Here is a 20,413-nt window from a genome sequence, read left to right as displayed (position 1 = left end):
GCCGCAAAAGCCGAAATTTTTTTTTTTCTCTAACCCTCAATTTGTCAGGATTAAATATGATAATTTAAAAAATGATATGATATAAAAAATATATTATAATAATATAATTTAAAATTTTAATAATAATTGCATATGAATTTAATAAAAAAATTTTATGTTTTTGAATTAACAATTTTTATATATTTTCGTATAAATATCAATATAAATGTATAAATTTTAATAATTATTCAAAAAAGAAAGTACATCAATGGGCTGTGCTTTGGATCGGTTAGGGTTTTATGGGCTTTTTTTGAGTTATGGGGTTTAGATTTCGATGGGCTTTTCTTTTCTTTTTTTCTTACAAAACCTATCTTTCGAACAAAATCTAGGCGTCGGGAAAAGGCAAGGAGCTTAACCTTCATTCTTTCTCTTCTTCTGTTTCTCTTTCGTTTTACCATCGACAAATAAAAATCCAAATGGGAAGCACAGCCGTTGAGAAGACAGCAGAGGAGCTTCAGCGAGAGATCGATGAGCTCCACCGCCAACAACGCGAGGTTTCTCTTTCCTTCTCTCTCTTTCTCTCTCTTTTTTTTACGTACAATTCTACGTGTATGATTACGTATACTGTAAGATACTTTTTTAATTAGTTTTTGTTTGTTTTATACAGATTACGGAGAGGCTGAGGGATCCTCGGGGACTCCGAAGGGGAGGATTTTCGGGCGCCGGCCCTCGTAACTTCGCCGCCAATGGTGCTCGTCAGCGAGGCTTTCTTCGATCGGTATGCTTCTATTTCTCTGTAAATTTGGCTTTTGCTCTTTTCCCCCCCTTGTTTTTGGGATAATTACCTATCTATTTTGCTTAGCTTATGTTTAGGGTTTAGGGTTTAGCGTTTAGGGTTTTTTTAGATGGGTTAATTTTTGTTGGTTATAGGCTGATAGGACTGATGTGGAAGACCAACCTCCGGCTAAGAGGCGATTGTCGTCGGCTGTTGTCAAGGTAAACCTTTTCTTGCTTGATTTTCGTTATTTAGTAACTATTGAGTAAGAGTCTATTGATTACCTAGCTTTTGTTTTTTTTTTTTTTTCATGTTTTTGTTATGGGTTTGAAACATTCAATTGTGACTTTCTTGATTTTGGAGTGAAGGTGGAAGATGGTGAGATTATTGATGATGCTGAAGTGGCAAAGGATGTCAGTGACACAGCTATCGAAGGATCTGGAGCAGTCAATGAGACTGATAGAAAGCTATCTACTCTGCAGCAAAGTGGTTGGCCTAGAAGGGATGGAGAGCAAAGGCCAGTGAAGAAGGTTCGTTTGGACTCTAATTTTAAATTTGATTAAACTGTGGCATTTTTTAGGTCTACGGTTCTGATATTTTTTATTGTTGTTTTTTGTTGATAGGACGCTGAAGCTCCCATTGCAGAGCACGTTCCAAGGATTTTGCCCAAGGATGAGGATCCAAGCTTGATTAATAGGAATAAAAGAATGTTGGGGCAACTTTTAGGGACTTTGGAGGTATTTGTATTTAGTAGTTACTGTGCAAAATGATAATCATTGAATTCCTACTCTGAATTGAGATCAAACTGCCCAACCTTGTTAAGTAAAGCAAGTATTGTTTGTCTACTAGAGAAATGGCTTTTTGAGATAAGTTGCAAAGTTTGTAAATAGTTGGGATGTAGTGCTCTTTTTCATATAGATTTTGATTTCAATTGTAGCCTCTATCTCCAGTTTTGAGGTGGTTTTATATTAATGTATTCTGGATCCATAATTCGGAAAATCAATCATTTTAGAAAACCCCACAAGTTAATTATTGGTTTCATGTTCTAAGCCTCCCTTTTTCCCTCAAAAGAGTATTTCCTTGTATTTAGTGGTAGTGTTACCTCTTTCTATCTGTAACCTTTTGTAGATTCATAACAGCAGCATTTTTGTTTGTATTGTTGCAGAGATTCAGGAAAGAAGATAAGCAACTTTCAGGATCAGAGGCATATATGCGGAGGTCAAACTCTTTGCAAAGAGTAAGCATGTGCAATTTCATTCTGATTTCTTGTTTCATCTGTAAATCAAGTAACTTGTTATTGTTGGTTTCTTATTATGTGCTCAGCAATTCATAGCGAATATAACACAGATCATTAATTGGCTGGAAAGAACATTGTATGATTTTGTTTCCATGAGACTCCTGATTTTATCTGTCTAAAGTATAAATAAATAATGCATTGAACGGTTTGGAGATTTACTATGATAAAGTTTTTTGCTCTTTACTGAATTTTTGAATCTCTTCATAGGCTGAGCAAAGAGCTCGCGAAGAAAGTGAAAAGCTGAGGCAACAAGAGCGTGAACAAATTGCAGAAAAGAGAAGGAGAGATCTGGTTTGTCATTGATCATATGATGCTGTTAGTTAACAATGAAATATGTTTAATGTAGAAGGAAACAAACAGTTATTGTTTTTGTTGCTTTCCTCCTCTGTATTTCAGACTCTTAGGGCTCGTGTAGCTGCCAAGGCGGAAGAAAAGAAGCTGGAGTTGTTGTTTCTTCAGTGGAGTGAGCACCACAAAAGGCTTAGCAATTTTATAAGGTACATTTATTATCAGTTTTATTATGCTATGGTATTGGTACCTTTTTGGTTATAAAATCATTTCTGCTTTACTATCCGCTTTGAAAATGAAGGGCTCTAGTATTAACGCCATTCCTGTACACCAATCTGTTGCAGGTTATTTTTAACTTTGGTCCAAAAGTGTCCATATTCACAATTTTATTGAGACAAAGATAAGTTTCTGTTCATGTGCATAGTAGTGTTGAAGCAACTGAAGACTTGAATATTCCTGCTTTCTAGGATAGGTAGACTGCAAAAATTCTTTTTTGATAATTTTCTACTCATTTTGATTGCATTTGGGATGTGTTTCAGGACTAAAACAGAGCCTTCAATATATTACTTGCCAACGAAACCATTGCATGAAGATGCAACCATACATGAGCTGCAAAAGGAACAAGTAAGTTCTCTCCCATCTTTCTTGAGGCACATTGAGAAAAGTTGAATATTTTATAAGAAAAACCTTCTTCACTAGTTTCTTGTGAGGAGCTACATTTTCTGAAAAAGGTGGCATTTATCCTTTGGCATTTCAACTGTCTTGTGGATGCTATTATTACTCTTCAAAATTTTCAGATTTCTGTTGTTTAGCGTGACAGGGACGATAAATGCACTCTGTTTCTGAAAGAGTTCCCTACAAAATCATTTGTATGAGGAAGATGGGCAGTTGTTTTTCATCCTGATCATTGGGAATACCAACAATGATCTTCCGGACATTACTTTTTCGCCCTTTTTTTGTGTTTCCTCTTCCAGGAGGAAACTTTTATGTTTAAAGTTTTCCTTGATATTCTTAAATGGAATTTGAAATTAGCACTCAACAAGTCACAAAAGTTGAGGGCAAGTAGACATTTAATTAGAAAAACAACACATGGTTTCATACATTGAAAAAGGTCGGATTTCAGGGACAGGTTGTCTGATAGGAATTTTCTATTAATATGCTAATATTCTTGATGTATATATTTGCATTTACATAACAGGAATTTTTAGAATGGAAGACAGCTAGGAGAGAGGAACTGTCTGAATATCAGAAACAGATTGGAGAAGTGTGTGTTGCCAATGTCGAAAAGGAGTTGGAGAGGTGGCAAAATGCCAGGAAAGCGAGGAAACCAAACAATGATATGAACCTGCAAGAAACAATGGACAAAGAATTGGATACCCATAGACTTGAGCATGGTCCAAAGAAGAGAAAGATACCTGGTGGAAACAATGAGGATGAGGAGGATGTGGAAGATATCAATGTTGGGGAGGATGATATGATGGATGATGTGCTAGTTGTTGATGATTATGGTAGGAAGGGAGATGAGACTGCCAAAGCCGAGCCCGGCAACACTAGTCCACTCCGTGATAATGTTGCTGATCAGCAATGAATGTAATCAATTTCTCAGCTAGGTCTGTTTTCTATTTTCTTCTAGAATTTGGTATGATTTCTTCTTTTGTTTGTTCTCGCCACCTTGCGAATTACAAAATACAATTTGAGATGTTTTACGGGACGGCCTATTTTGCCAGTTACCATTTATCTAAAGAATAGTTGCGTGTAGAAATTTGTGGAGGATTATTGTAATTACGGGTGAAATTGAGTCGAACTAAGGCAATATAGTGAGAAGTTAGAATTCAACTCAAAATTCATTATTGAAATTTGGTTTAAGTTTGACTGAGTTTTAATTTTTAAATTTGAGTTAAATTTAAGATAAAAATTGAATTACTTGTTTTATTAGATCTATTTAATAAAAAATAAATTTATTTTCATGTTTGATTTTAAATTGGTTAACTTTTATGTTTGAACTATGAGTAAAATAATAAATTTTAATTAAAATAATAAAAATACATTAAAATTTAAAAATATGATTAAATTTGTAAATTATTTGAATTGAATATTAAAATATTTGAATGTCGAAATTGATTTGTTTGATAATTTGTTGAATATGGGATAAGTTAAATTGTTTGAATTTGATTTAATTTTATAATAATAAAGTTAAATTGTTTGAACTTGACTTAATTTGATAATAATAAAGTGAAATTCGAATTTTATTTGAGTTTATATTGAAATCGAATCCAAAATAATTTGTATGCATATCGTTTACATCCTTACTCGTTATTCCCATAAAGCTCTGTGATCTCTTTTTTTTTATTTTTATTTTTTATACCTTAATTTATGCACTATTTCTTCCTCTCTCTCTTTCATTCTGTTCCTTTTAATTTACCCTCTCAGGCAAAGTCACCGGAAAACAAAACAAAAAGCCCACCCTTCATCTTAGTCTTCTCTCAATCCCACTCCCCCTCTCCATCTCTCTCTCATCCTTCAAAAGGGATAAACAACTGCAGCTCCAAAAAGAAACCCCAGAAAAGCAGTGAGGTTGGAAAAGAGAGAAGGGGAGGGACTTTTTCTTTGAAAATTAGAGAAAAAAGCAAACGCCACCAACAAACATCAACCCGCACCATCAACCCACCCCAGAGAAATGCGTCCAACAGCCAACGGCGAGCACCACCACGGGCATGGCCTCACCGCACCACCTCCCCAACGCCACCACGCTTATTACCCTCGTTCTTCCTCTTCTTCGGCTTCTTTCAAAGGCTGTTGTTGCTGCCTCTTCCTCCTCTTTTCCTTCTTAGCTCTCCTCATTCTCGCTGTTGTCCTCATAATCGTCCTCGCCCTTAAACCCAAGAAACCCCAGTTCGATCTGCAACAAGTAGGGGTCCAATACATGGGCATCACCACATCTAATCCTTGGTCCTTCGATGGCACAGCCTCCGCCGTCCCTACCACCCCAACAACCGCTTCTTTGTCTTTAACCATCCACATGCTTTTCACAGCAGTGAATCCCAATAAGGTAGGGATCAAGTACGGCGAGTCTAGGTTCACCATTATGTACCGTGGGATTCCTTTGGGAAAAGCTTCGGTTCCTGGATTTTACCAAGAAGCTCACAGCACCAGAAACGTGGAGGCAACCATATCCGTTGCACGAGCTAACTTGATGCAAGCTGATGCAGCTGATTTAATAAGAGAAGCTTCTCTTAATGACCGTGTTGAGCTTAGAGTTTTGGGTGATGTTAGCGCTAAGATCCGTCTCTTGGACTTCGATTCTCCTGGCGTTCAGGTCACGCCATTGTCTTCTTCCTCATTCCTTTCTCAACTTTTCCTTTTCTGGGTTAAAATTTTTAAGACAATTTACCCTTTCTTATCACAGCATTGTCCTCCTCCTTTTCTAATGTTGGCCATTTTTTGAAAGAGGGCGGCGATAGGAGGCGGTTCGGTCGGCACTGGCTGGTTTAGCCAGACCCGCCCATTACTCGCTGTCCCACTCAGCTTTTTTTTTTTTTTCATAATTTTTGATGCATTTTCGGCGTCTGTTGTCTTTTCATGTTTTATATGATTAAAACTATGTTTAACTTTAATAACGATAATTGCTTACTTTTGACGCGCTTTACCCAGACGCACCAATGGCGTATAGCCATCGTGCGGCTAGCTTTTCTCACGCAAACATCCTTTGACCGTGGTCGGCGCCCTGTCCTGTCAATAGATTTGCTAAGTAAATTTAATTTTTTTATATTCATATTTAAATTTATGTATTTTTATTAAGCTTTATGTAAAATTTACATTAATAAAAAAATATAACATATATTTTTTAAATTTTATGAAATTTATATATAATTATTTTAAAATTTTAAGTCGACATCATATTTTATTTTTATATTACTTGTATTATAGTATCATATTATATTTTAGATTATTATTTTTATATCGTTGGATCTATTTTCAAGAAATTTATGAAAAATTTCATTTTTCAATGATTTCTGGCATTTGTTTATCATTTTGGATTGAGAATTATTCTTTGGTTTTGGATTTTGTTTATGGGTGATTTGAGAGAGAGCAGCAATTGGTGTGTAGAGTGGGACAGAAGGGAATAAATGTCATTTTGATTATTTATGGGTAGAAAAAAAAAGTCTTTATTTCGTTTCTCAGCATGTGATTTTTGGTCACTGGTGGGCTATCACTTGAACCCACTTTACTCCCTCTCTGCAATGTGGGATACGCCACCCCATGATTATATTGTGATTTTTTACATCCCAACATGCATTATATTGTGATTTTCTTTTGTTTAATTCTTGGAATTAACAAGTAAAATGGGGTTGGCATTGGCATTGGCAGGTATCGGTGGATTGTGGGATAGTGATTAGTCCAAGGAAGCAGTCTCTTACTGACAAGCAGTGTGGATTAGATGGATTGAGTGTTTGAGCAAAACGTTCTAACTCATATTGCCAAAGGTATTTCATTCTCTTTCATTGTTCCCTATTCCCTGTCCACGAATGGATTGACAAAATTGAAAAGCAAAAGAGAAGGCTGTAACTCAGGGGAAGAAAGAAAGAAAGAATGAACCTTCCCTTCACATGGTTGGAGTATTACAAAAATAAAGCTTAGGCAAAGACAAGATGATGAGAAGATTCTAACTGGGAAATCAATTTTTGGTGCTCCCCACCTCAGATTTTGCTGATTTTTTTATGAGTTTCATTAGATCTGACAATTCGTCTATTTGTGTCATGTAAAATACTAATAATTTATGTGTTTGTATCGTATTTTACACGAAAATTACATATCATAATTTGTGTCGATACGAAAAATATAAAATACATTATTTTGATTTTGTTAAATTTATTTATGATTTTTGTTAAAATTTTAAATCGTGTCATTTTTATATTTTTATTTTTATTATTTTTATATCATATTATATTTTAAATTATTAGGTCTAAGTTTATCAATTGCATTAATTTTTTTTCCAAACTGCCATTGTATGGGTACTGTTCTTCATCCAACTGGCAAATATCTGTCTCTTTGTGCGGTGGTGCCTCTGCCATGATATAATGGCCAATGGGTAAATCCACCTGAGACAAATAGATGTCACCCGAACGTTTTCTTCTGTCTTTCGATTCTTTATTTATTTCAATTGGGGTTCCTTCTGAACAGAAATTTCCAGTTGGAACCACATATCCGAGGTGGAATTTTACTGTTTCTTAATGACTTGATGGTGTTTGAAAGGCTTTTGGAAGTTGCAGATTTGTTCATGCTTAATTCTTTTTTCAACGTTTAAACCTCAAAACAAAGCTGTTGTCCAAACAAGCCATTCTTTTAACAGCTTTTATCCAAACCTCTAAGCAAAGCCGAACCAAGTTGTCACGGTCAAAAGCTCTCAGCTTAGCCTTATCTAGATTGAGTTTTGAAAGCAATCGTGCTATTTGAACTAAATAAATCCAAATCTTAGTTTAATCAAGTTTAAATACTTGAATTCATATATTTACAGAATATTATGTATATAAAATATTATTTTAATAAATCACAAAATTAATAACTAAATCAAGTTTTAAACTTGGCAACAAAATCAAGTTTTAAATTAAAAGTTTGAGACCCATTTAAGAATATTATGTATGAACTTAAGGTTTTGTTTAGTTAATTTATGTAATAAATTTTTAAAAGTTTATATAATAATTTTTTAAAAATAATATTCAATAAAATTTAAATTTAACATTTACAATTTTATTTTATATTCGTAATGCAATTTTTTTGAAAAAATAATTTGAGTATTAGATTGGATTGACTTATTAATACACCCTTCAAACAAATGGATAAAATTACTTTTGATAATTTATAAATTTATATAATAAAAAATATTTATAATTTATATATTCGTATTATATTTTATATGTGATAATTTATATTAATAAATTTATATATAATTTTTATTAAAATTTTAAATTATATTATTTTTATATTATTTTCGTATGATATAATTATATTTTATTTTAAATTATTAAATCTAAAAGAGCTCCGTCTGGAAAAGCCATTAACAAACTCCAATGTAATTTTTGTTATTTATTTTAATTTTTTTATCGGGAAGATGACTTTGAAAAATAATTTAAAAAAAAAGTAAACACGTTGGATTTTTATAATAAAAAAACAATTTAATGATGATTTTTATTATTCATGTAACGATGAAAGTTGAAACTGACAGGTTTAATTGAGTGTGACCAAAACAAGCGGTTGATATTGCAAAGAAAGAGGATTTTAAAACTGATTGGCGAGAAAAGTGGAACGACCTTACGTGTCAAAATTTGACTGAACAATGGGCAGGGTTTCACCGGAACCCCCACTTCTCATCCTAAACCCTAACCCCGCCACTAACTGCTTCGGTTCTGCCCCAAATAAATAGCTTCTCAAAACAGAGCCACTTGTCGCCTTTGTTCGCAACAACTGCCCAGTTTCGCCAGGTTACTCTAACCCTAGATCTCGATTTCACCTTTTTTGTCATTCTTTATTTGGTTTTATTGGATTTAATTTAATCGTTGAATCGTTTGCAAACTTCGGTTCTGTTTGTTTGCTGAGAAAAAACAAAACTGCTATTTGTAACACGTGTTTTTCCTTTGGCAGAGAGAAAAATGGATCGGTACCAGAAGGTGGAGAGGCCAAAGGCTGAGACACCGATAAACGAGAATGAACTGAGGATTACTGCTCAAGGAAGAATGAGGAATTACATTTCTTACGCCATGACTCTGCTTCAGGTTTTCCCTATTGGATGTTAGGATTGTATTAGGCGTTGATTTAATTTTGTTGTGGGAGAAAGAGAGCATTGTGTTTTGGTTATAGAATTTTCTGTTGAAAGCTTTGGTTTCATGTTGTTTTGTAGGAGAAAGGTGCAAATGAGATTGTGCTTAAAGCCACTGGCAGAGCTATCAATAAGACTGTCATGATTGCTGAATTACTTAAGGTGGTTGTTTGATTTTTTTAGGTTAATGTTTCACTTTTCTTAATTTTGTTGTTATGTATAGGTTTTGAACAGTCATGTCCTTATTGATTTTGCCACAAGATAGCTGCGTCCTGCTTGTAGTTTTAGTTATATATCACCCTTCTGACATGTGATTGTTCTTTGCTTTATAATCCCTCTTTTCTTGGAGTTGTACTGAAATGTGTTGACTTCCTTCAGAGGAGGATTGTTGGTCTTCATCAGAACACATCAACTGGATCAATAGACATAACTGACACATGGGAACCACTAGAAGAAGGCCTTCTTCCGTAAGAACCTAGATTTTCTGTTCTTTCTGGTAGTCCATGCGTTCATTTTGTTGCATTCGCTAACATCTTATTGACTCTAACGTGTTGTTTGCTTGCAGCCTAGAAACCACTCGCCATGTTTCAATAATCACGATTACTTTGTCCAAAAAAGAATTGGATACATCTTCTGTAGGGTAATTGGACACTGCTTTGTCTTTAAAAGTTAACAATGTTGAGTATAATATTGTTCACTGTACCCAGTGAATTACTATTGATCGTCTTGGCATGCTTTTCTATTGGTCTGTGACATGTTTGATATCAGATATCAACCACCAATCCCAGCTGATCAAGTGAAGCTGTCGGCTGAGTTTGATGACAATGAAGGAGGTGAGGCAATAATGTACAATTGATGATTGTGTATTTCTGCTTTATGTCGAGTCTTGCATGAATTGAATATTTGTACTCCCATCTCATTCAAATTAGAGACCACTGATATTTTAGGCAAAGGACATGGTGGTCAAGTAAAATATCGAGGTATAGGCAATCATCATGGCTTGTCAGTTCTAAAGTGAAATAATTGCGACATAAGTTTGAGTCATTAAAAGTGTTTTTGGAAAAGAGATTTTCCTTCCTTTATAGTACTTGAGACGATGAGATCTTAAAATCCTTCTGTTATTTTGCTTTTTCAACATGTTCTGATATAGACTTAAGAACATGGGTGTGCTTGCGTTGGCGATGAAAGTTAAGGGACACTTGAATTCTGTAAGAATGATTTCAAATCATCTGGGTAAGGTTAAGTTCTATCATATGCTTTTGGTGAAAAATGGGGAAGAGGACGGTAGAGACAACAATCTTGACAGCAAGGTTGTGTTTTGTTTGTTGGTTACAAATAGTTGCTAGGTTTTGTGGCCCATATACTACTTTCCATATCTGAATAGCTGCGGGACAGATGTTTGGATTTAAGGTTTTTTGTTGGAATGAGATGGTAATGATCCTCGGCATGATGATTGCAAGTCTGTTATCCAGATTCTTGCTGTGTATCAAATCATTTTCTTTCTTTTTTTTTTTGTTAAATTTATTGGAGCACCTATGAACCGACAATTACGTAAGATTTTTCTCATGCAGGCAATATCAATGGTGTGGTGGAGCAGAGGAATGGAGGATGGGATGGTGGACGAGGATATGGAGGCAGAGGTCGGGGTCGTGGGAGGGGACGTGGTTTCCGAGGGCGTGGAAGAGGGTTTGGTGGTGGAAATATGCAGCAAGACTCAGGATATTACAATGGTAATGGTCCATCGGGACCATTGCCTGTCCAGGGTCGTGGTAAGTCTTTGGTTCCAATGCTTTCTTTCATTTTTTTCTGTTATATTGTACCGAGTAGTGAGTACTACTTTTAGTGACTTCGCATATCCCAAAACCAATCCATGCTCTCCCTCTTTTCTATAAAAGAAACGAATTTAAAACAATCCATTTTCTCAAGTCTCTTTAGCAATTTTTTCCCTATCATTGCTGATAATGTCATCATATGGGTACTGCTGATAGATTTTTCTTTTGGTGGATGAATTATTTTAGCAAGAAGCCTAAATCATAATTTGCACATGTTTAAACGTCCAGTCTATTGTAAGTAATTTATATGTAATTTCTCTAGTAATAGTTCTTCGAGTTGCAAGTATATTTTGACTACTTGTATATATATATATATATATATATATATATATGTATATGTGTGTGTATATCCATCTCCATTAAACGACTAGCAAAGAACATTGATGCAAAATCCCAAAAATTACAAAGGCCCTAGGTGAGCTGGTGGGAGTACCTGAAACTCTTTCGGTTTTCCTGTGTCAGCAATCGAATTTAATGCTTCTCTTAACTCTTGCATTATTTTTTTAGTGTAATTCCAATCACTATTTTGGCTAATCACTGTTTCAGGTCGTGGACGTGGGAGGGGAAGGGGACGTCGTCGTGGCCAAGGTTTCAGATCTGATGGTCCATTTCAGAGAACTGCTTGAGCTTCTAGCACCCTAGCTTCTGCAGAACTATGGCTTTAGAATGAAACAAACCAGTACTGGATGGCTGCTCTATTCATCATCAGTCTTAGACATTATTTAAGGCTTTGGAAAATTGAGTTGTAGGGTACCTTATATATTACTTTTCTAGGCCGAAATTTTTTGTAGGAAAGTTGGTAGGATATTTTATCACACTCTGCCAACGTAGTAGAATTTTTAGTTTTTTTTTTTTTTTTTGGGTTTTTTTATTGAAAATTATTTTCTCAAAATAATAGAGCAGAACATTCGTTCATGCTGTTTTATCACTTATAAAATTTTTCATATTTCTTATATAATATTGAATTAGGATTAATTAATTACATTATCGTGCTTGTAAGCAATATGCGTCAAAGCTTTAACGCCAATATTTGAAATGACATAAGTGCCCCTACATTTGACAACTGGGCGGATATAGCAGCGAGTACACATTATCCATCTCGCATCTTCTTCTTTCCTTTCTCAGTTCCTTCCCCTCTCTCTCTCTCTCTCTCTCCCTCTCCCTCCTTCGTGGCATTTAAACTGTTGGCCATCGTCTCCTTTGCCAGTTTTTCTTTTCGCTTCTCAAATAAATTTCCTCACAGTTTCAAATTCTTCCAATCAGTGGAAAGCCAAATAATTAAAAAAAAAAAACAGTGAACAAGGAAGTGAAGAAACCCGAAAATTGGGGGGGGTCATGGCATCGTCTAACGTGATAACGACCACGTCACAGACGAATCCAGATCTTCCACGTCAGCCATCTCTATGCTCTTCGCTCTCCACTCTCCTCGCCGGTCCTCAAAACCTACAAAATAATCAAAACCAATCTCAGAACGGCCTTGGTTGCATGAGCATGGATGATCTTTGGAAAAACATCTACTCGTCCCCACCACCGCCACCAACTACTTCCGACGCCCACCCGCAGTTCCCCGGCGCGTCCATCTCACGGGAAGGTAGTTTATCGCCTCCGAAGGATGTGGCGAACAAGTCCGTCGACGAGGTTTGGAAGGAGATCGTCGTCGGCGGCGATCAGAGACAGGAAGGTCAATCGGAAGAGATGACATTGGAGGATTTTTTGACGAAAGCTGGAGCGGTTAGAGAAGACGATGTCAGGGGAGTTGTTAATCAGGTGGGAGTAGGTGAAGGGGTCTATGTTATGGACCCTGCGGTTATCAACGGTGGTGGAAGTCAATTTTCTGCGTTTGGAAACAACGCTGATCATCAGAGATTGGTGGCGCCAGCAGGTGGAGGCCCGAGAGGAAAACGACGCGCCGTCGAGGAACCGCCTCTGGACAAAGCGACACAGCAGAAACAGCGCAGGATGATCAAGAACAGAGAATCTGCCGCTAGATCTAGAGAACGCAAACAGGTCAGGCTCTCCTTTTTCAATACTATTTGGTTGCTTCTTGTATCTAATTCAAATCTTAATTGCTTTTGTTCCAATTTTAAAACCTGTTTTCTGCAATTAAACGGTTAGTTTAGTTATGATTAACTGATTCTTTTTGTTTCTTTGTATTGCTTTCCTTGTTGGCAACTTGACATTTAGGCTTATACAGTTGAATTGGAATCTATGTTGAGACAACTGGAAGAAGAGAATGCGAGGTTGCTGAGGGAAGAGGTATATAGGCTGTTATACTATATGATTTTCAATTATAGTATTGAAGAATTTCAGTTGCTGCCAAGTTTGATGAATAATTATTGATTGATGTTCTAAATGTTTGATTAAGATTAAAATTAAAATGTATTTCAAGATTATGCTAGTAAACTCCAAACTAGATTAGTTGAATAGTGAATACCGTTTAGAGATATCGAAATGATGTGAAAGAACATAGATTTTCACTCCCTTTTCGTTTTAATCATGTGTTTAATCAACCAGTAAATAGATACTGTTCGTGTCGAGGAATGTATGGATCATCATTATGCATTAGATGTATGCTTCCATATTATTGATTTCTCAACTTACTTTTGTAGGCTGAGCTGAACAAGGAGAGGTTTAAGCGGGTATGTCTATTTTAGCACCTTCTAATTCTATTGTGTGCGTCGAATGTCTAAGATATCTTCGACTTGTTTTATGAATCAGTTCTTAAATTTCCTATAACTGATATGGTGATCATTTTTGGGGGATGTAATTGTTGCTGAATCCAGTCTATATGTTTTATTTATGGGTAAAAGATCAATTCAGCAAACATTGAATAAACCACACCTGAAGGTTTAGTATGATAAAGTGTAGTAGTAGTAGTAGTAGTAGATAAATTGCAGTCACTGTTGTAGAAGATGGAAAAACTCAAAGAACATCAACACCTATATATCATTTAAGCAGACATTTAAATTCTTTTACCGCATAAATTATAATGATGCTTGGCTGATTGGATTTTATATGATGAAAAGCGACATCAGTGTTAATGCTTATACGCTATAATGACAAAATTTATTATAATAGTAAATAATTCAACAATGTGGTAATGGCTGAAATCTAAACGTGATTGTGCTCCTTGCTTGAAAAATGATGACGAATGTATCAATTCTGATACCTTGCTGTTTATTTCGAATACAGCTAATGGAGAACCTGATCCCTGTTGAGGAGAAGCAAAGACCACCTCGCGTATTTAGGCGAGTTCATTCTATGCAATGGTAAATGTAGCAGCTCCTGATCCTTTTGTCAACGACAAGATGAAAGAAGAAGCTTAGGTTCTGAGCTTGCCATTATCGAAGCTATACAAAAAAAAGAACTGCAGGAACCAATTGAAATGGGGTTATTTGAGTAGGGAAAGCAAAGATGAAATGGAAAAATGGAGGCTTCAACCATGATTTACCTACGTTGGGATTACCTTTTGTGAATAGTTGCACATTGTTTTTGCATAGGAATCCGAATGCTTCTGGATTTTGCTTAGGTATTGTAAATAAAAAAAGAACCTCAATTTGTGTAAAGCATCGTTTTTTTTCCCCTTGAATCATGTCGGTAGGGGAAGGTAGCAGGCCTGAGAAACTAATCTATACAAAATCTGATTATAAAATTCACAAGTTCACGGAGATGAAACAGTCCCTAATTTCCATGGTCGAGTCATCTGTTTATCAGAAGTTTGTTACCTTGATTATGCAGTAAATCATAACGTCAATTAGACAGCAAGCGATTGATTGATCGGTCACATGAATTAACGAGGAATAACAACACTAGTGAATAAAAGTGTTTTGTTGGCCACAATTATCATTCTATTCACAAGCTAATTTCGTGTCGAAGCTGCTCAGGCAGATTGCAAAAGCCTGAAATGCAGATAGGGGATATCGGTAATCCATGGTGAACAAATCTTTGCCAACCTTGCCAAACTGAAGGATTATCTTATCAACATCAGGTGGGGAAGGCTGAGATGGGGTGGGTGCACCAGCTGCTGGTTGTGTGGCAGCAATCAACTGAAAGTTCTTAACAGATGCGACCGTTACTCGGCCCCGGAAATTCAGGCACCAACACTGTAGTTGCTCATGCCATCTAGGGGCCTTGTTTTTGAGGATCAAGGGTTTCATTTTCCCATCCTCATCATCATCATGAGACACACCGATTTCTGAAAATTGAGAGCTGCTGAACTCAACAGAATGATCAAGAGGCTTTGAAAAGGAAATGCTCCTGAATGAGTCCTCCAAAGGGTGGCGAAGAAGCTCTGGCTGGCCAGGGACACAACCACCTGCGTCAAGAGCTGAGGCAGGAATAGAATGCATGATGCAATGCATCCTTCGTGGGCCCCGGGTCCCAAGGACATTTAGTTCATAAGTAATCTGAGCAATGTTGTAGCTGCCAGTAGGGACTTTCGGGGAAACTTTCTTGGAATAAAATCTTCGACTTGTTCGGCCTGGTGGAGGAACATGAGCAGAGGTATAGCCAGGCTGGGTGTCATATATTATGAATTTTGTGCCGAGGAAGTTTGACCTGGAACAGAAAAAAGCATTTACTTTCAAAATTGTATTCCATAAACATGAAAACCTATGCAAGTTATAAACAATCTTTCCAAAAGCTAGTTCTAAAATTGAAGAAAACTATTTGGGCAAAGGCAATGTTGAAATCAATGTAAAAAGAGTTATGAAAGAAATTATTAAGCATAGTTCTCTAGAACTAGACTGACAAGGATGGGTTTAATTTTCCAACTTCATCCTATGATTGATTTTCCTTTTACAAAATAAAAGGAAATTTACTGAGCTTTACAGAAAATATTAGTTAATAAAGCAGTGGTTCTTCTACTTCTACACTTGGAGAACTAGAAAGATGATACTGATTCGAATTGCTAACATTAATCCTCGGAACAGAAGGGCAATATTTGCATTAAAAATTCACAAGTTTCGTTTCACATTCATACCTCAGCTTTCCAATGTAACTGCTGCTTGATCTTGAAATGTTGTCGGCATTCATAGAAATAATATACTCGGTAGAAGTAGTCCTGCGTGTTCTTTTTGCAGAAAGAAGGAATTTCCCATTTTCAACTAGCGAGGCTGCAAAAGAGAAATGATAACACAAACTATAGTGGTTAGTTTAGGAAGAACAAGTATGAAATCTGAAAACCATAGAAGGCACTTAAATGTCTGCATTGTGATAGACAAGGAATGACCGTCTTGTCTTAACCGCAAAGCCAGGAAGTTCATTTGTTATCAAATCGACTAACAAGCATCTGAGAAGGATATCCACTGCTAGGTCTTGCAAGTAAATGGTAATTGTGCTTTTTTACATTTAGAAAGCTCTCTTTATCATAGGAAATTAAAAAGTGCTAGCCGTTTCTACCCAATGACAAAGTAAATAGACCTTTTGGCAAACAATGTGCATTGCTCCTGCTCACTTCTTTATTCTAGCATGTACCTTATCATAAAGCATAGTTCAAAACTCTTTCTGCTGCTTTGAGAAATTGTACATAGATTATAATACTAATGCGTTAAAATGTACATCAACAGCTTTTCAACTGCAATTTTATCTTTAAACACATAACTTGTGAACCCATCATCAATTATATCAAACAATTTATCAAATAAAGTCATTAATGATACAGAACCCCATAGAAGAATTCTATTTCGTAATGCATAGTCCCTTTCTTCCATTTCAATGATTGTTTTAAATGAAATAATTCAGGCCATATTTCACATTCAAGAATAAGCGTGACAAGTGTCATTGCTACAGCCTATGTACTCCAGCACGATACATACGAGTACACAGAAATCAAATCATATTAATTTATAACACGCGATACCTCATTTAAACATATGCATTACCACAATAATATCAAAACTTAGATTACATCAACATTTAACAAAGGCAACTTGATTCAACAAATGGTTCCAGAGAATCGCGCTTACCAAGGCTAAGACACAGAAAGAGGTGATATGTTAATTTAGATTTATCCCTTTTAATGAAACACTGGATGGTTCCATCGTGTGGCCCAGGCTGAAAAGTCAAACAAGAGAGGTTGAGTTGCAGTCTTTGAGTTTTCGATATAGTAAGAACTGATTATATATTTCAGCATAATCTTCAAATAAATTAAAAAAGCCAGAGTTAATTTAAAGTCATTTCTAATGAACAATGATCCCTACCTGCTTAAGGGACAATGGGAAAGTAAGCTTCCCACAGAATTCAGGATTCTTAACAATCTCTTTGCAGATGACTCTCCATGATCGACAAACTGATGCACATGCAACAACATTCTTTCGAGCAGGCCACGTGCTCTCACTCTCTTCCAACCTCTTGATCACATCAACAAGCAGCTCTGGAGGGAGATTAGCCCAATGGCTGTTCTGATTTACAAGAGGCTCATCATGCAAATCATGTAAAGAACCATGAGATTTTCTTCTGTGATGCCCCATCAGTCTAACATCAAAACTCCGCCTAGACAAGCTCCCAAAACTATCCCTCACATCACGAACTATGCTACGAAATGACATTTTTTCAATTAGAGAGCAAACGCCAGCTCAATTATAGTATCCGTTCTGAAGATTTCTGACAGTAATACTCTGCTGATTATGTAGCTGTGGCTGCCCATTGAAGAAACAACTCAGTTCCCACCACAAATCTACCAGTAAAGAATAAAAGATAGAGAAAAGGAAACAGAAAACCGAAAAGATACCAAAGAGAAAAGGAAGAATAAAAGAGAAGATCACTAGGGCAAGCTTCACATGGAACACAAGCATTCTGAATATTTTATAAGCCTTTGGTTTATCCACCATATATGTGACAGAAATTGCATAGATTTATAAGCATCTTAAGAAGAATAAATATATCTTCTGTTCTAAAAAAAATTGGATAATTCCAGAGACAATCTTCAAATTTGAAGAAGAAAGATAGCTACTTCGATATTTTCTCATCAAATTTCCCACGTAAACGAAAATTTTCTCCATAAATGGCCATGATTTAGCTAAGATTATAGAATTATCCCAACCCAAATGTGTGATCTACCTACTATCAATTAAGCACAAGAAAAAAAATAATTTACCTTCCAAAAATCAAGGCCTTAAATCTCAAGGCTGAATCTGATTAAAACACCATAGCTTCGGCTTCACAACCACACCAAAGATCTTGAACAAAAAAGAACCAAATTTGCAAACAAACCCATATTATATTAAATTCTTAACCTCTCTTAACAAAAAAAAAAAGAAAAAAAATTAAAAAAAAGGTCATTTGAACTGGGCTTGTAACTAGTAAGATAAGATTTAAGACAGTAAAAAACACAAAGATTTTTATGAAATCTTAAAAAAGTAAGATGAGATCCATTTTTTGTACCTGAAACATGCAGCGAATCCAAAGACAAGATCAAAAACAAAAAACCCAGACAACTTTTTTACGTAACAGAACAGCTAAAAAGGTTGTGGGTAGATGGGATCAAAGTCAGACAACTATTCAACAGTCTTCTTTTTGTTTTCTTTTTTTTTTTTTCCTGAAGTCTCTCTCTATCTGTTCCGGACTCCAGACCCACGTTAAATTCAACTGACGGCCAAAAAAACAGTTTAAATATTACAATTTTCACTTTTTGTTTTTGATTTTTTGATTTTAGTTCTTTGGGTTGATGTGATTTTTTTAATGAAAAAAATAATTTTTTATTAGAGCATGAACTACAGAGCTAAACAGCAGGCTCCAACCAACGACTAAAATGGCCCGTTTGACTTTAGCGTTTGCCTTATCTGAGGGAAACTGCATTGATTTTTTCTTCTTCTTGGAAACCAAACAAAATAAAATTAACTCTGAATTTAATGTCTACAAATAAAAACTTTAAATTGGGTTTGTTCGAGTCAAATTGATGAACATTATGAAAACAGTAACTTTTTTAATGTATTTTGAAGTTCCCTTCAATCCATTTATATCATTTATGACAAATAAATTTCATTAATGAACAACAGATTAATCTTTCTTGTATTTAATAACATAACAAAAAAAAAAAAACTAGAAAAAACTTTGCAGTTTTCAAAATGAAAAACCCATATCTCTTTTTCTTTTAAAAATAAAGAAAAACCCTTTCTCATTTATTAGAGACGCTTGCAAAATAACAGTGTTAGCATTTTCTTTTTAACCAAACAATAAATAGGGTAAAAATAAATTGGTGAAAAAATAATGAACTAGACGTTGCTTTATGTGCCACTTTTTATTTTATAAAAATTTTACAAAGCAACTTCTTCAAATTTTGAAAAAAAATTGTTTCATATAGTAGATTTTGTTTTTCAAATTTATTTCGCATATGAATCATCTCATTTATTTAAAAAAAAATTTGAGCTTGATTATTTTTATTTTATTTTATTTTAAATTTAAATAGTGTTTCAAGTTTTATTAGTATTGCGTTAATTATTTTGTTTTTTCTTTTTTTGTGTTAAAAATATATAAATATTTAGTATTATTTTTTAACCAAATTGAATATAAAATTGAAAAAAAGTACAAAAGGGTGAATAAAAAACCAAGTTTTTGAATTTTTTTTTTTATTTCTTTGGCTGACTTTTGGTGTCCTTCCAGGAAACAAACCTTATAAATAGAAATTGAATAATATAATTAAAATTTAGAAAAAAAAAAGAAAAAAAAATAAAGAGGAGAACTATAGGGTGTTTATTGATGTATGGTATTAAGCTACGTAGGATTTGACTGGATGGGGTCCCTGTCTCTCTTTTTTAACGCTTTTCTTTAATAGAGTCAATCGCCATGAGTGGAACATCAGATGGCTGTGATTGGTTTTTGATATTGATAATTGTCGGACCCTTGGATTGCCACGTCATCTCTTCCCTCTCGTGCCTAGGGTTCAGCGCAGGTGAGTTTTGGCCTATTCCTGTGTGAGAGAAAGTTCAACAGAAATTATAGATAAGGATTAGTTAGAAGCGAACGTACGAATATTCGTGCGACGTTCGATATTTATATTAGATATTATATAAAAATTAGGTATTATAATTTATATAAATATAAAAATATAAAAAAAATTTGATTTGTAAAATTTAAATTTATATATAATATGTAAATAACGCATAATACATATTTTTTATTTTAGTAAATTTATATATAATTATTATTAAAATTTTAAATTTTATTATATTTATATTATTTTTTTATATCATATTCATATCATAATATTATATTATAAAATATTAAATTTAAAATTAATATAAATAGATATTATTTTTTTCATAAATCAAGGCAAAAAAAAAAAAAAAACCCTAGCCTGCCTAGGAGTACTTGGGTTAGTATCCGGTAAGTTATAGAATTCGAAATTGTAGGTTTAAGTTTTATTATGTTCAAATTTAATTTAATTTTATATTAAATTTATTTAATAATTATTTGATAATTTCTCGTAT

The 20,413-nt window shown here is 34.7% G+C and overlaps 5 protein-coding genes and 1 non-coding gene across 11 annotated transcripts; 5 read left to right on the top strand and 1 right to left on the bottom strand.

Annotated features, from left to right (window-relative positions):
* The first annotated feature begins 370 nt into the window (after window positions 1-370).
* On the top strand, window positions 371-4,101 carry LOC111298136 (uncharacterized). Its single transcript, XM_022892826.2, has 10 exons — window positions 371-533; window positions 647-757; window positions 910-975; window positions 1,123-1,284; window positions 1,378-1,491; window positions 1,920-1,991; window positions 2,259-2,342; window positions 2,448-2,548; window positions 2,879-2,963; window positions 3,538-4,101. Exons 1-10 carry the CDS (start codon window positions 456-458, stop codon window positions 3,925-3,927), a joined length of 1,263 nt encoding a protein of 420 aa, XP_022748561.1. The 5' UTR covers window positions 371-455; the 3' UTR covers window positions 3,928-4,101.
* Window positions 3,153-3,279, top strand: LOC149514471 (small nucleolar RNA snoR135). Its single transcript, XR_016328894.1, has one exon. It is a non-coding gene; the product is annotated as a small nucleolar RNA snoR135 (small nucleolar RNA).
* Window positions 4,102-4,854: 753 nt separating the features above from the next.
* LOC111298138 (uncharacterized) lies at window positions 4,855-7,207 on the top strand. The gene is made up of 2 exons (XM_022892833.2): window positions 4,855-5,655; window positions 6,708-7,207. The coding sequence occupies exons 1-2, from the start codon at window positions 5,017-5,019 to the stop codon at window positions 6,792-6,794; spliced, it is 726 nt and encodes a 241-aa protein (XP_022748568.1). The 5' UTR covers window positions 4,855-5,016; the 3' UTR covers window positions 6,795-7,207.
* Window positions 7,208-8,644: 1,437 nt separating this feature from the next.
* LOC111298140 (uncharacterized) lies at window positions 8,645-11,900 on the top strand. 2 transcript variants are annotated; one of them, XM_022892834.2, is made up of 8 exons: window positions 8,645-8,818; window positions 8,979-9,109; window positions 9,235-9,315; window positions 9,532-9,620; window positions 9,719-9,793; window positions 9,922-9,986; window positions 10,725-10,922; window positions 11,532-11,900. In XM_022892834.2, exons 2-8 carry the CDS (start codon window positions 8,987-8,989, stop codon window positions 11,609-11,611), a joined length of 711 nt encoding a protein of 236 aa, XP_022748569.2. In that variant the 5' UTR covers window positions 8,645-8,818; window positions 8,979-8,986; the 3' UTR covers window positions 11,612-11,900. The 2 variants fall into 2 exon arrangements, with proteins under 2 accessions (XP_022748569.2, XP_089601749.1); XM_089745623.1 differs by having other exon boundaries at window positions 8,680-8,818; window positions 10,710-10,922; window positions 11,532-11,841.
* Window positions 11,901-12,032: 132 nt separating this feature from the next.
* Window positions 12,033-14,651, top strand: LOC111298137 (G-box-binding factor 4-like). 4 transcript variants are annotated; one of them, XM_022892829.2, is made up of 4 exons: window positions 12,033-12,992; window positions 13,170-13,241; window positions 13,595-13,624; window positions 14,178-14,651. In XM_022892829.2, the coding sequence occupies exons 1-4, from the start codon at window positions 12,321-12,323 to the stop codon at window positions 14,256-14,258; spliced, it is 855 nt and encodes a 284-aa protein (XP_022748564.2). In that variant the 5' UTR covers window positions 12,033-12,320; the 3' UTR covers window positions 14,259-14,651. The 4 variants fall into 4 exon arrangements, 3 of the variants coding, with proteins under 3 accessions (XP_022748564.2, XP_022748565.2, XP_022748567.2); XR_002691167.2 differs by having other exon boundaries at window positions 12,175-12,992; window positions 13,180-13,241; window positions 14,178-14,286; XM_022892830.2 differs by lacking the exon at window positions 13,595-13,624 and having other exon boundaries at window positions 12,175-12,992; window positions 14,178-14,404.
* Window positions 14,652-14,691: 40 nt separating this feature from the next.
* LOC111298135 (tubby-like F-box protein 8) lies at window positions 14,692-18,564 on the bottom strand. Of its 2 annotated transcripts, XM_022892823.2 has the most exons (6): window positions 18,369-18,564; window positions 18,082-18,163; window positions 17,186-17,623; window positions 16,952-17,039; window positions 15,967-16,099; window positions 14,692-15,542 (listed from the first exon to the last, which is right to left on the bottom strand). In XM_022892823.2, the coding sequence occupies exons 3-6, from the start codon at window positions 17,531-17,533 to the stop codon at window positions 14,834-14,836; spliced, it is 1,278 nt and encodes a 425-aa protein (XP_022748558.1). In that variant the 5' UTR covers window positions 17,534-17,623; window positions 18,082-18,163; window positions 18,369-18,564; the 3' UTR covers window positions 14,692-14,833. The 2 variants fall into 2 exon arrangements, with proteins under 2 accessions (XP_022748558.1, XP_022748559.1); XM_022892824.2 differs by lacking the exon at window positions 18,082-18,163.
* Between the last annotated feature and the right edge of the window lie 1,849 nt (window positions 18,565-20,413).

Source organism: Durio zibethinus, chromosome 16, assembly GCF_047325235.1.
Source record: "Durio zibethinus cultivar Kanyao isolate XHJ-2024 chromosome 16, ASM4732523v1, whole genome shotgun sequence".
Taxonomy (NCBI): domain Eukaryota; kingdom Viridiplantae; phylum Streptophyta; class Magnoliopsida; order Malvales; family Malvaceae; genus Durio; species Durio zibethinus.
Note: the sequence above shows the minus strand (reverse complement) of the source record. Positions and strands in the feature narration are given on the sequence as shown.

Coding starts and splice junctions, on each gene's coding strand:
- LOC111298136 (XM_022892826.2), top strand. CDS start 456: ATGGGAAGCACAGCCGTTGAGAAGACAGCAGAGGAGCTTCAGCGAGAG. Junction 1,492..1,919: donor AACTTTTAGGGACTTTGGAG/GTATTTGTATTT, acceptor GTATTGTTGCAG/AGATTCAGGAAAGAAGATAA. Junction 2,343..2,447: donor AAAAGAGAAGGAGAGATCTG/GTTTGTCATTGA, acceptor TCTGTATTTCAG/ACTCTTAGGGCTCGTGTAGC.
- LOC111298138 (XM_022892833.2), top strand. CDS start 5,017: ATGCGTCCAACAGCCAACGGCGAGCACCACCACGGGCATGGCCTCACC. Junction 5,656..6,707: donor TCGATTCTCCTGGCGTTCAG/GTCACGCCATTG, acceptor TGGCATTGGCAG/GTATCGGTGGATTGTGGGAT.
- LOC111298140 (XM_089745623.1), top strand. CDS start 8,987: ATGGATCGGTACCAGAAGGTGGAGAGGCCAAAGGCTGAGACACCGATA. Junction 9,316..9,531: donor TGATTGCTGAATTACTTAAG/GTGGTTGTTTGA, acceptor GACTTCCTTCAG/AGGAGGATTGTTGGTCTTCA. Junction 9,987..10,709: donor GTTTGATGACAATGAAGGAG/GTGAGGCAATAA, acceptor CAATTACGTAAG/ATTTTTCTCATGCAGGCAAT.
- LOC111298137 (XM_022892829.2), top strand. CDS start 12,321: ATGGCATCGTCTAACGTGATAACGACCACGTCACAGACGAATCCAGAT. Junction 13,242..13,594: donor CGAGGTTGCTGAGGGAAGAG/GTATATAGGCTG, acceptor TTACTTTTGTAG/GCTGAGCTGAACAAGGAGAG. Junction 13,625..14,177: donor ACAAGGAGAGGTTTAAGCGG/GTATGTCTATTT, acceptor TTTCGAATACAG/CTAATGGAGAACCTGATCCC.
- LOC111298135 (XM_022892823.2), bottom strand. CDS start 17,533: ATGTCATTTCGTAGCATAGTTCGTGATGTGAGGGATAGTTTTGGGAGC. Junction 17,040..17,185: donor TCCCATTGTCCCTTAAGCAG/GTAGGGATCATT, acceptor TTGACTTTTCAG/CCTGGGCCACACGATGGAAC. Junction 15,543..15,966: donor AGTTACATTGGAAAGCTGAG/GTATGAATGTGA, acceptor TTTCTGTTCCAG/GTCAAACTTCCTCGGCACAA.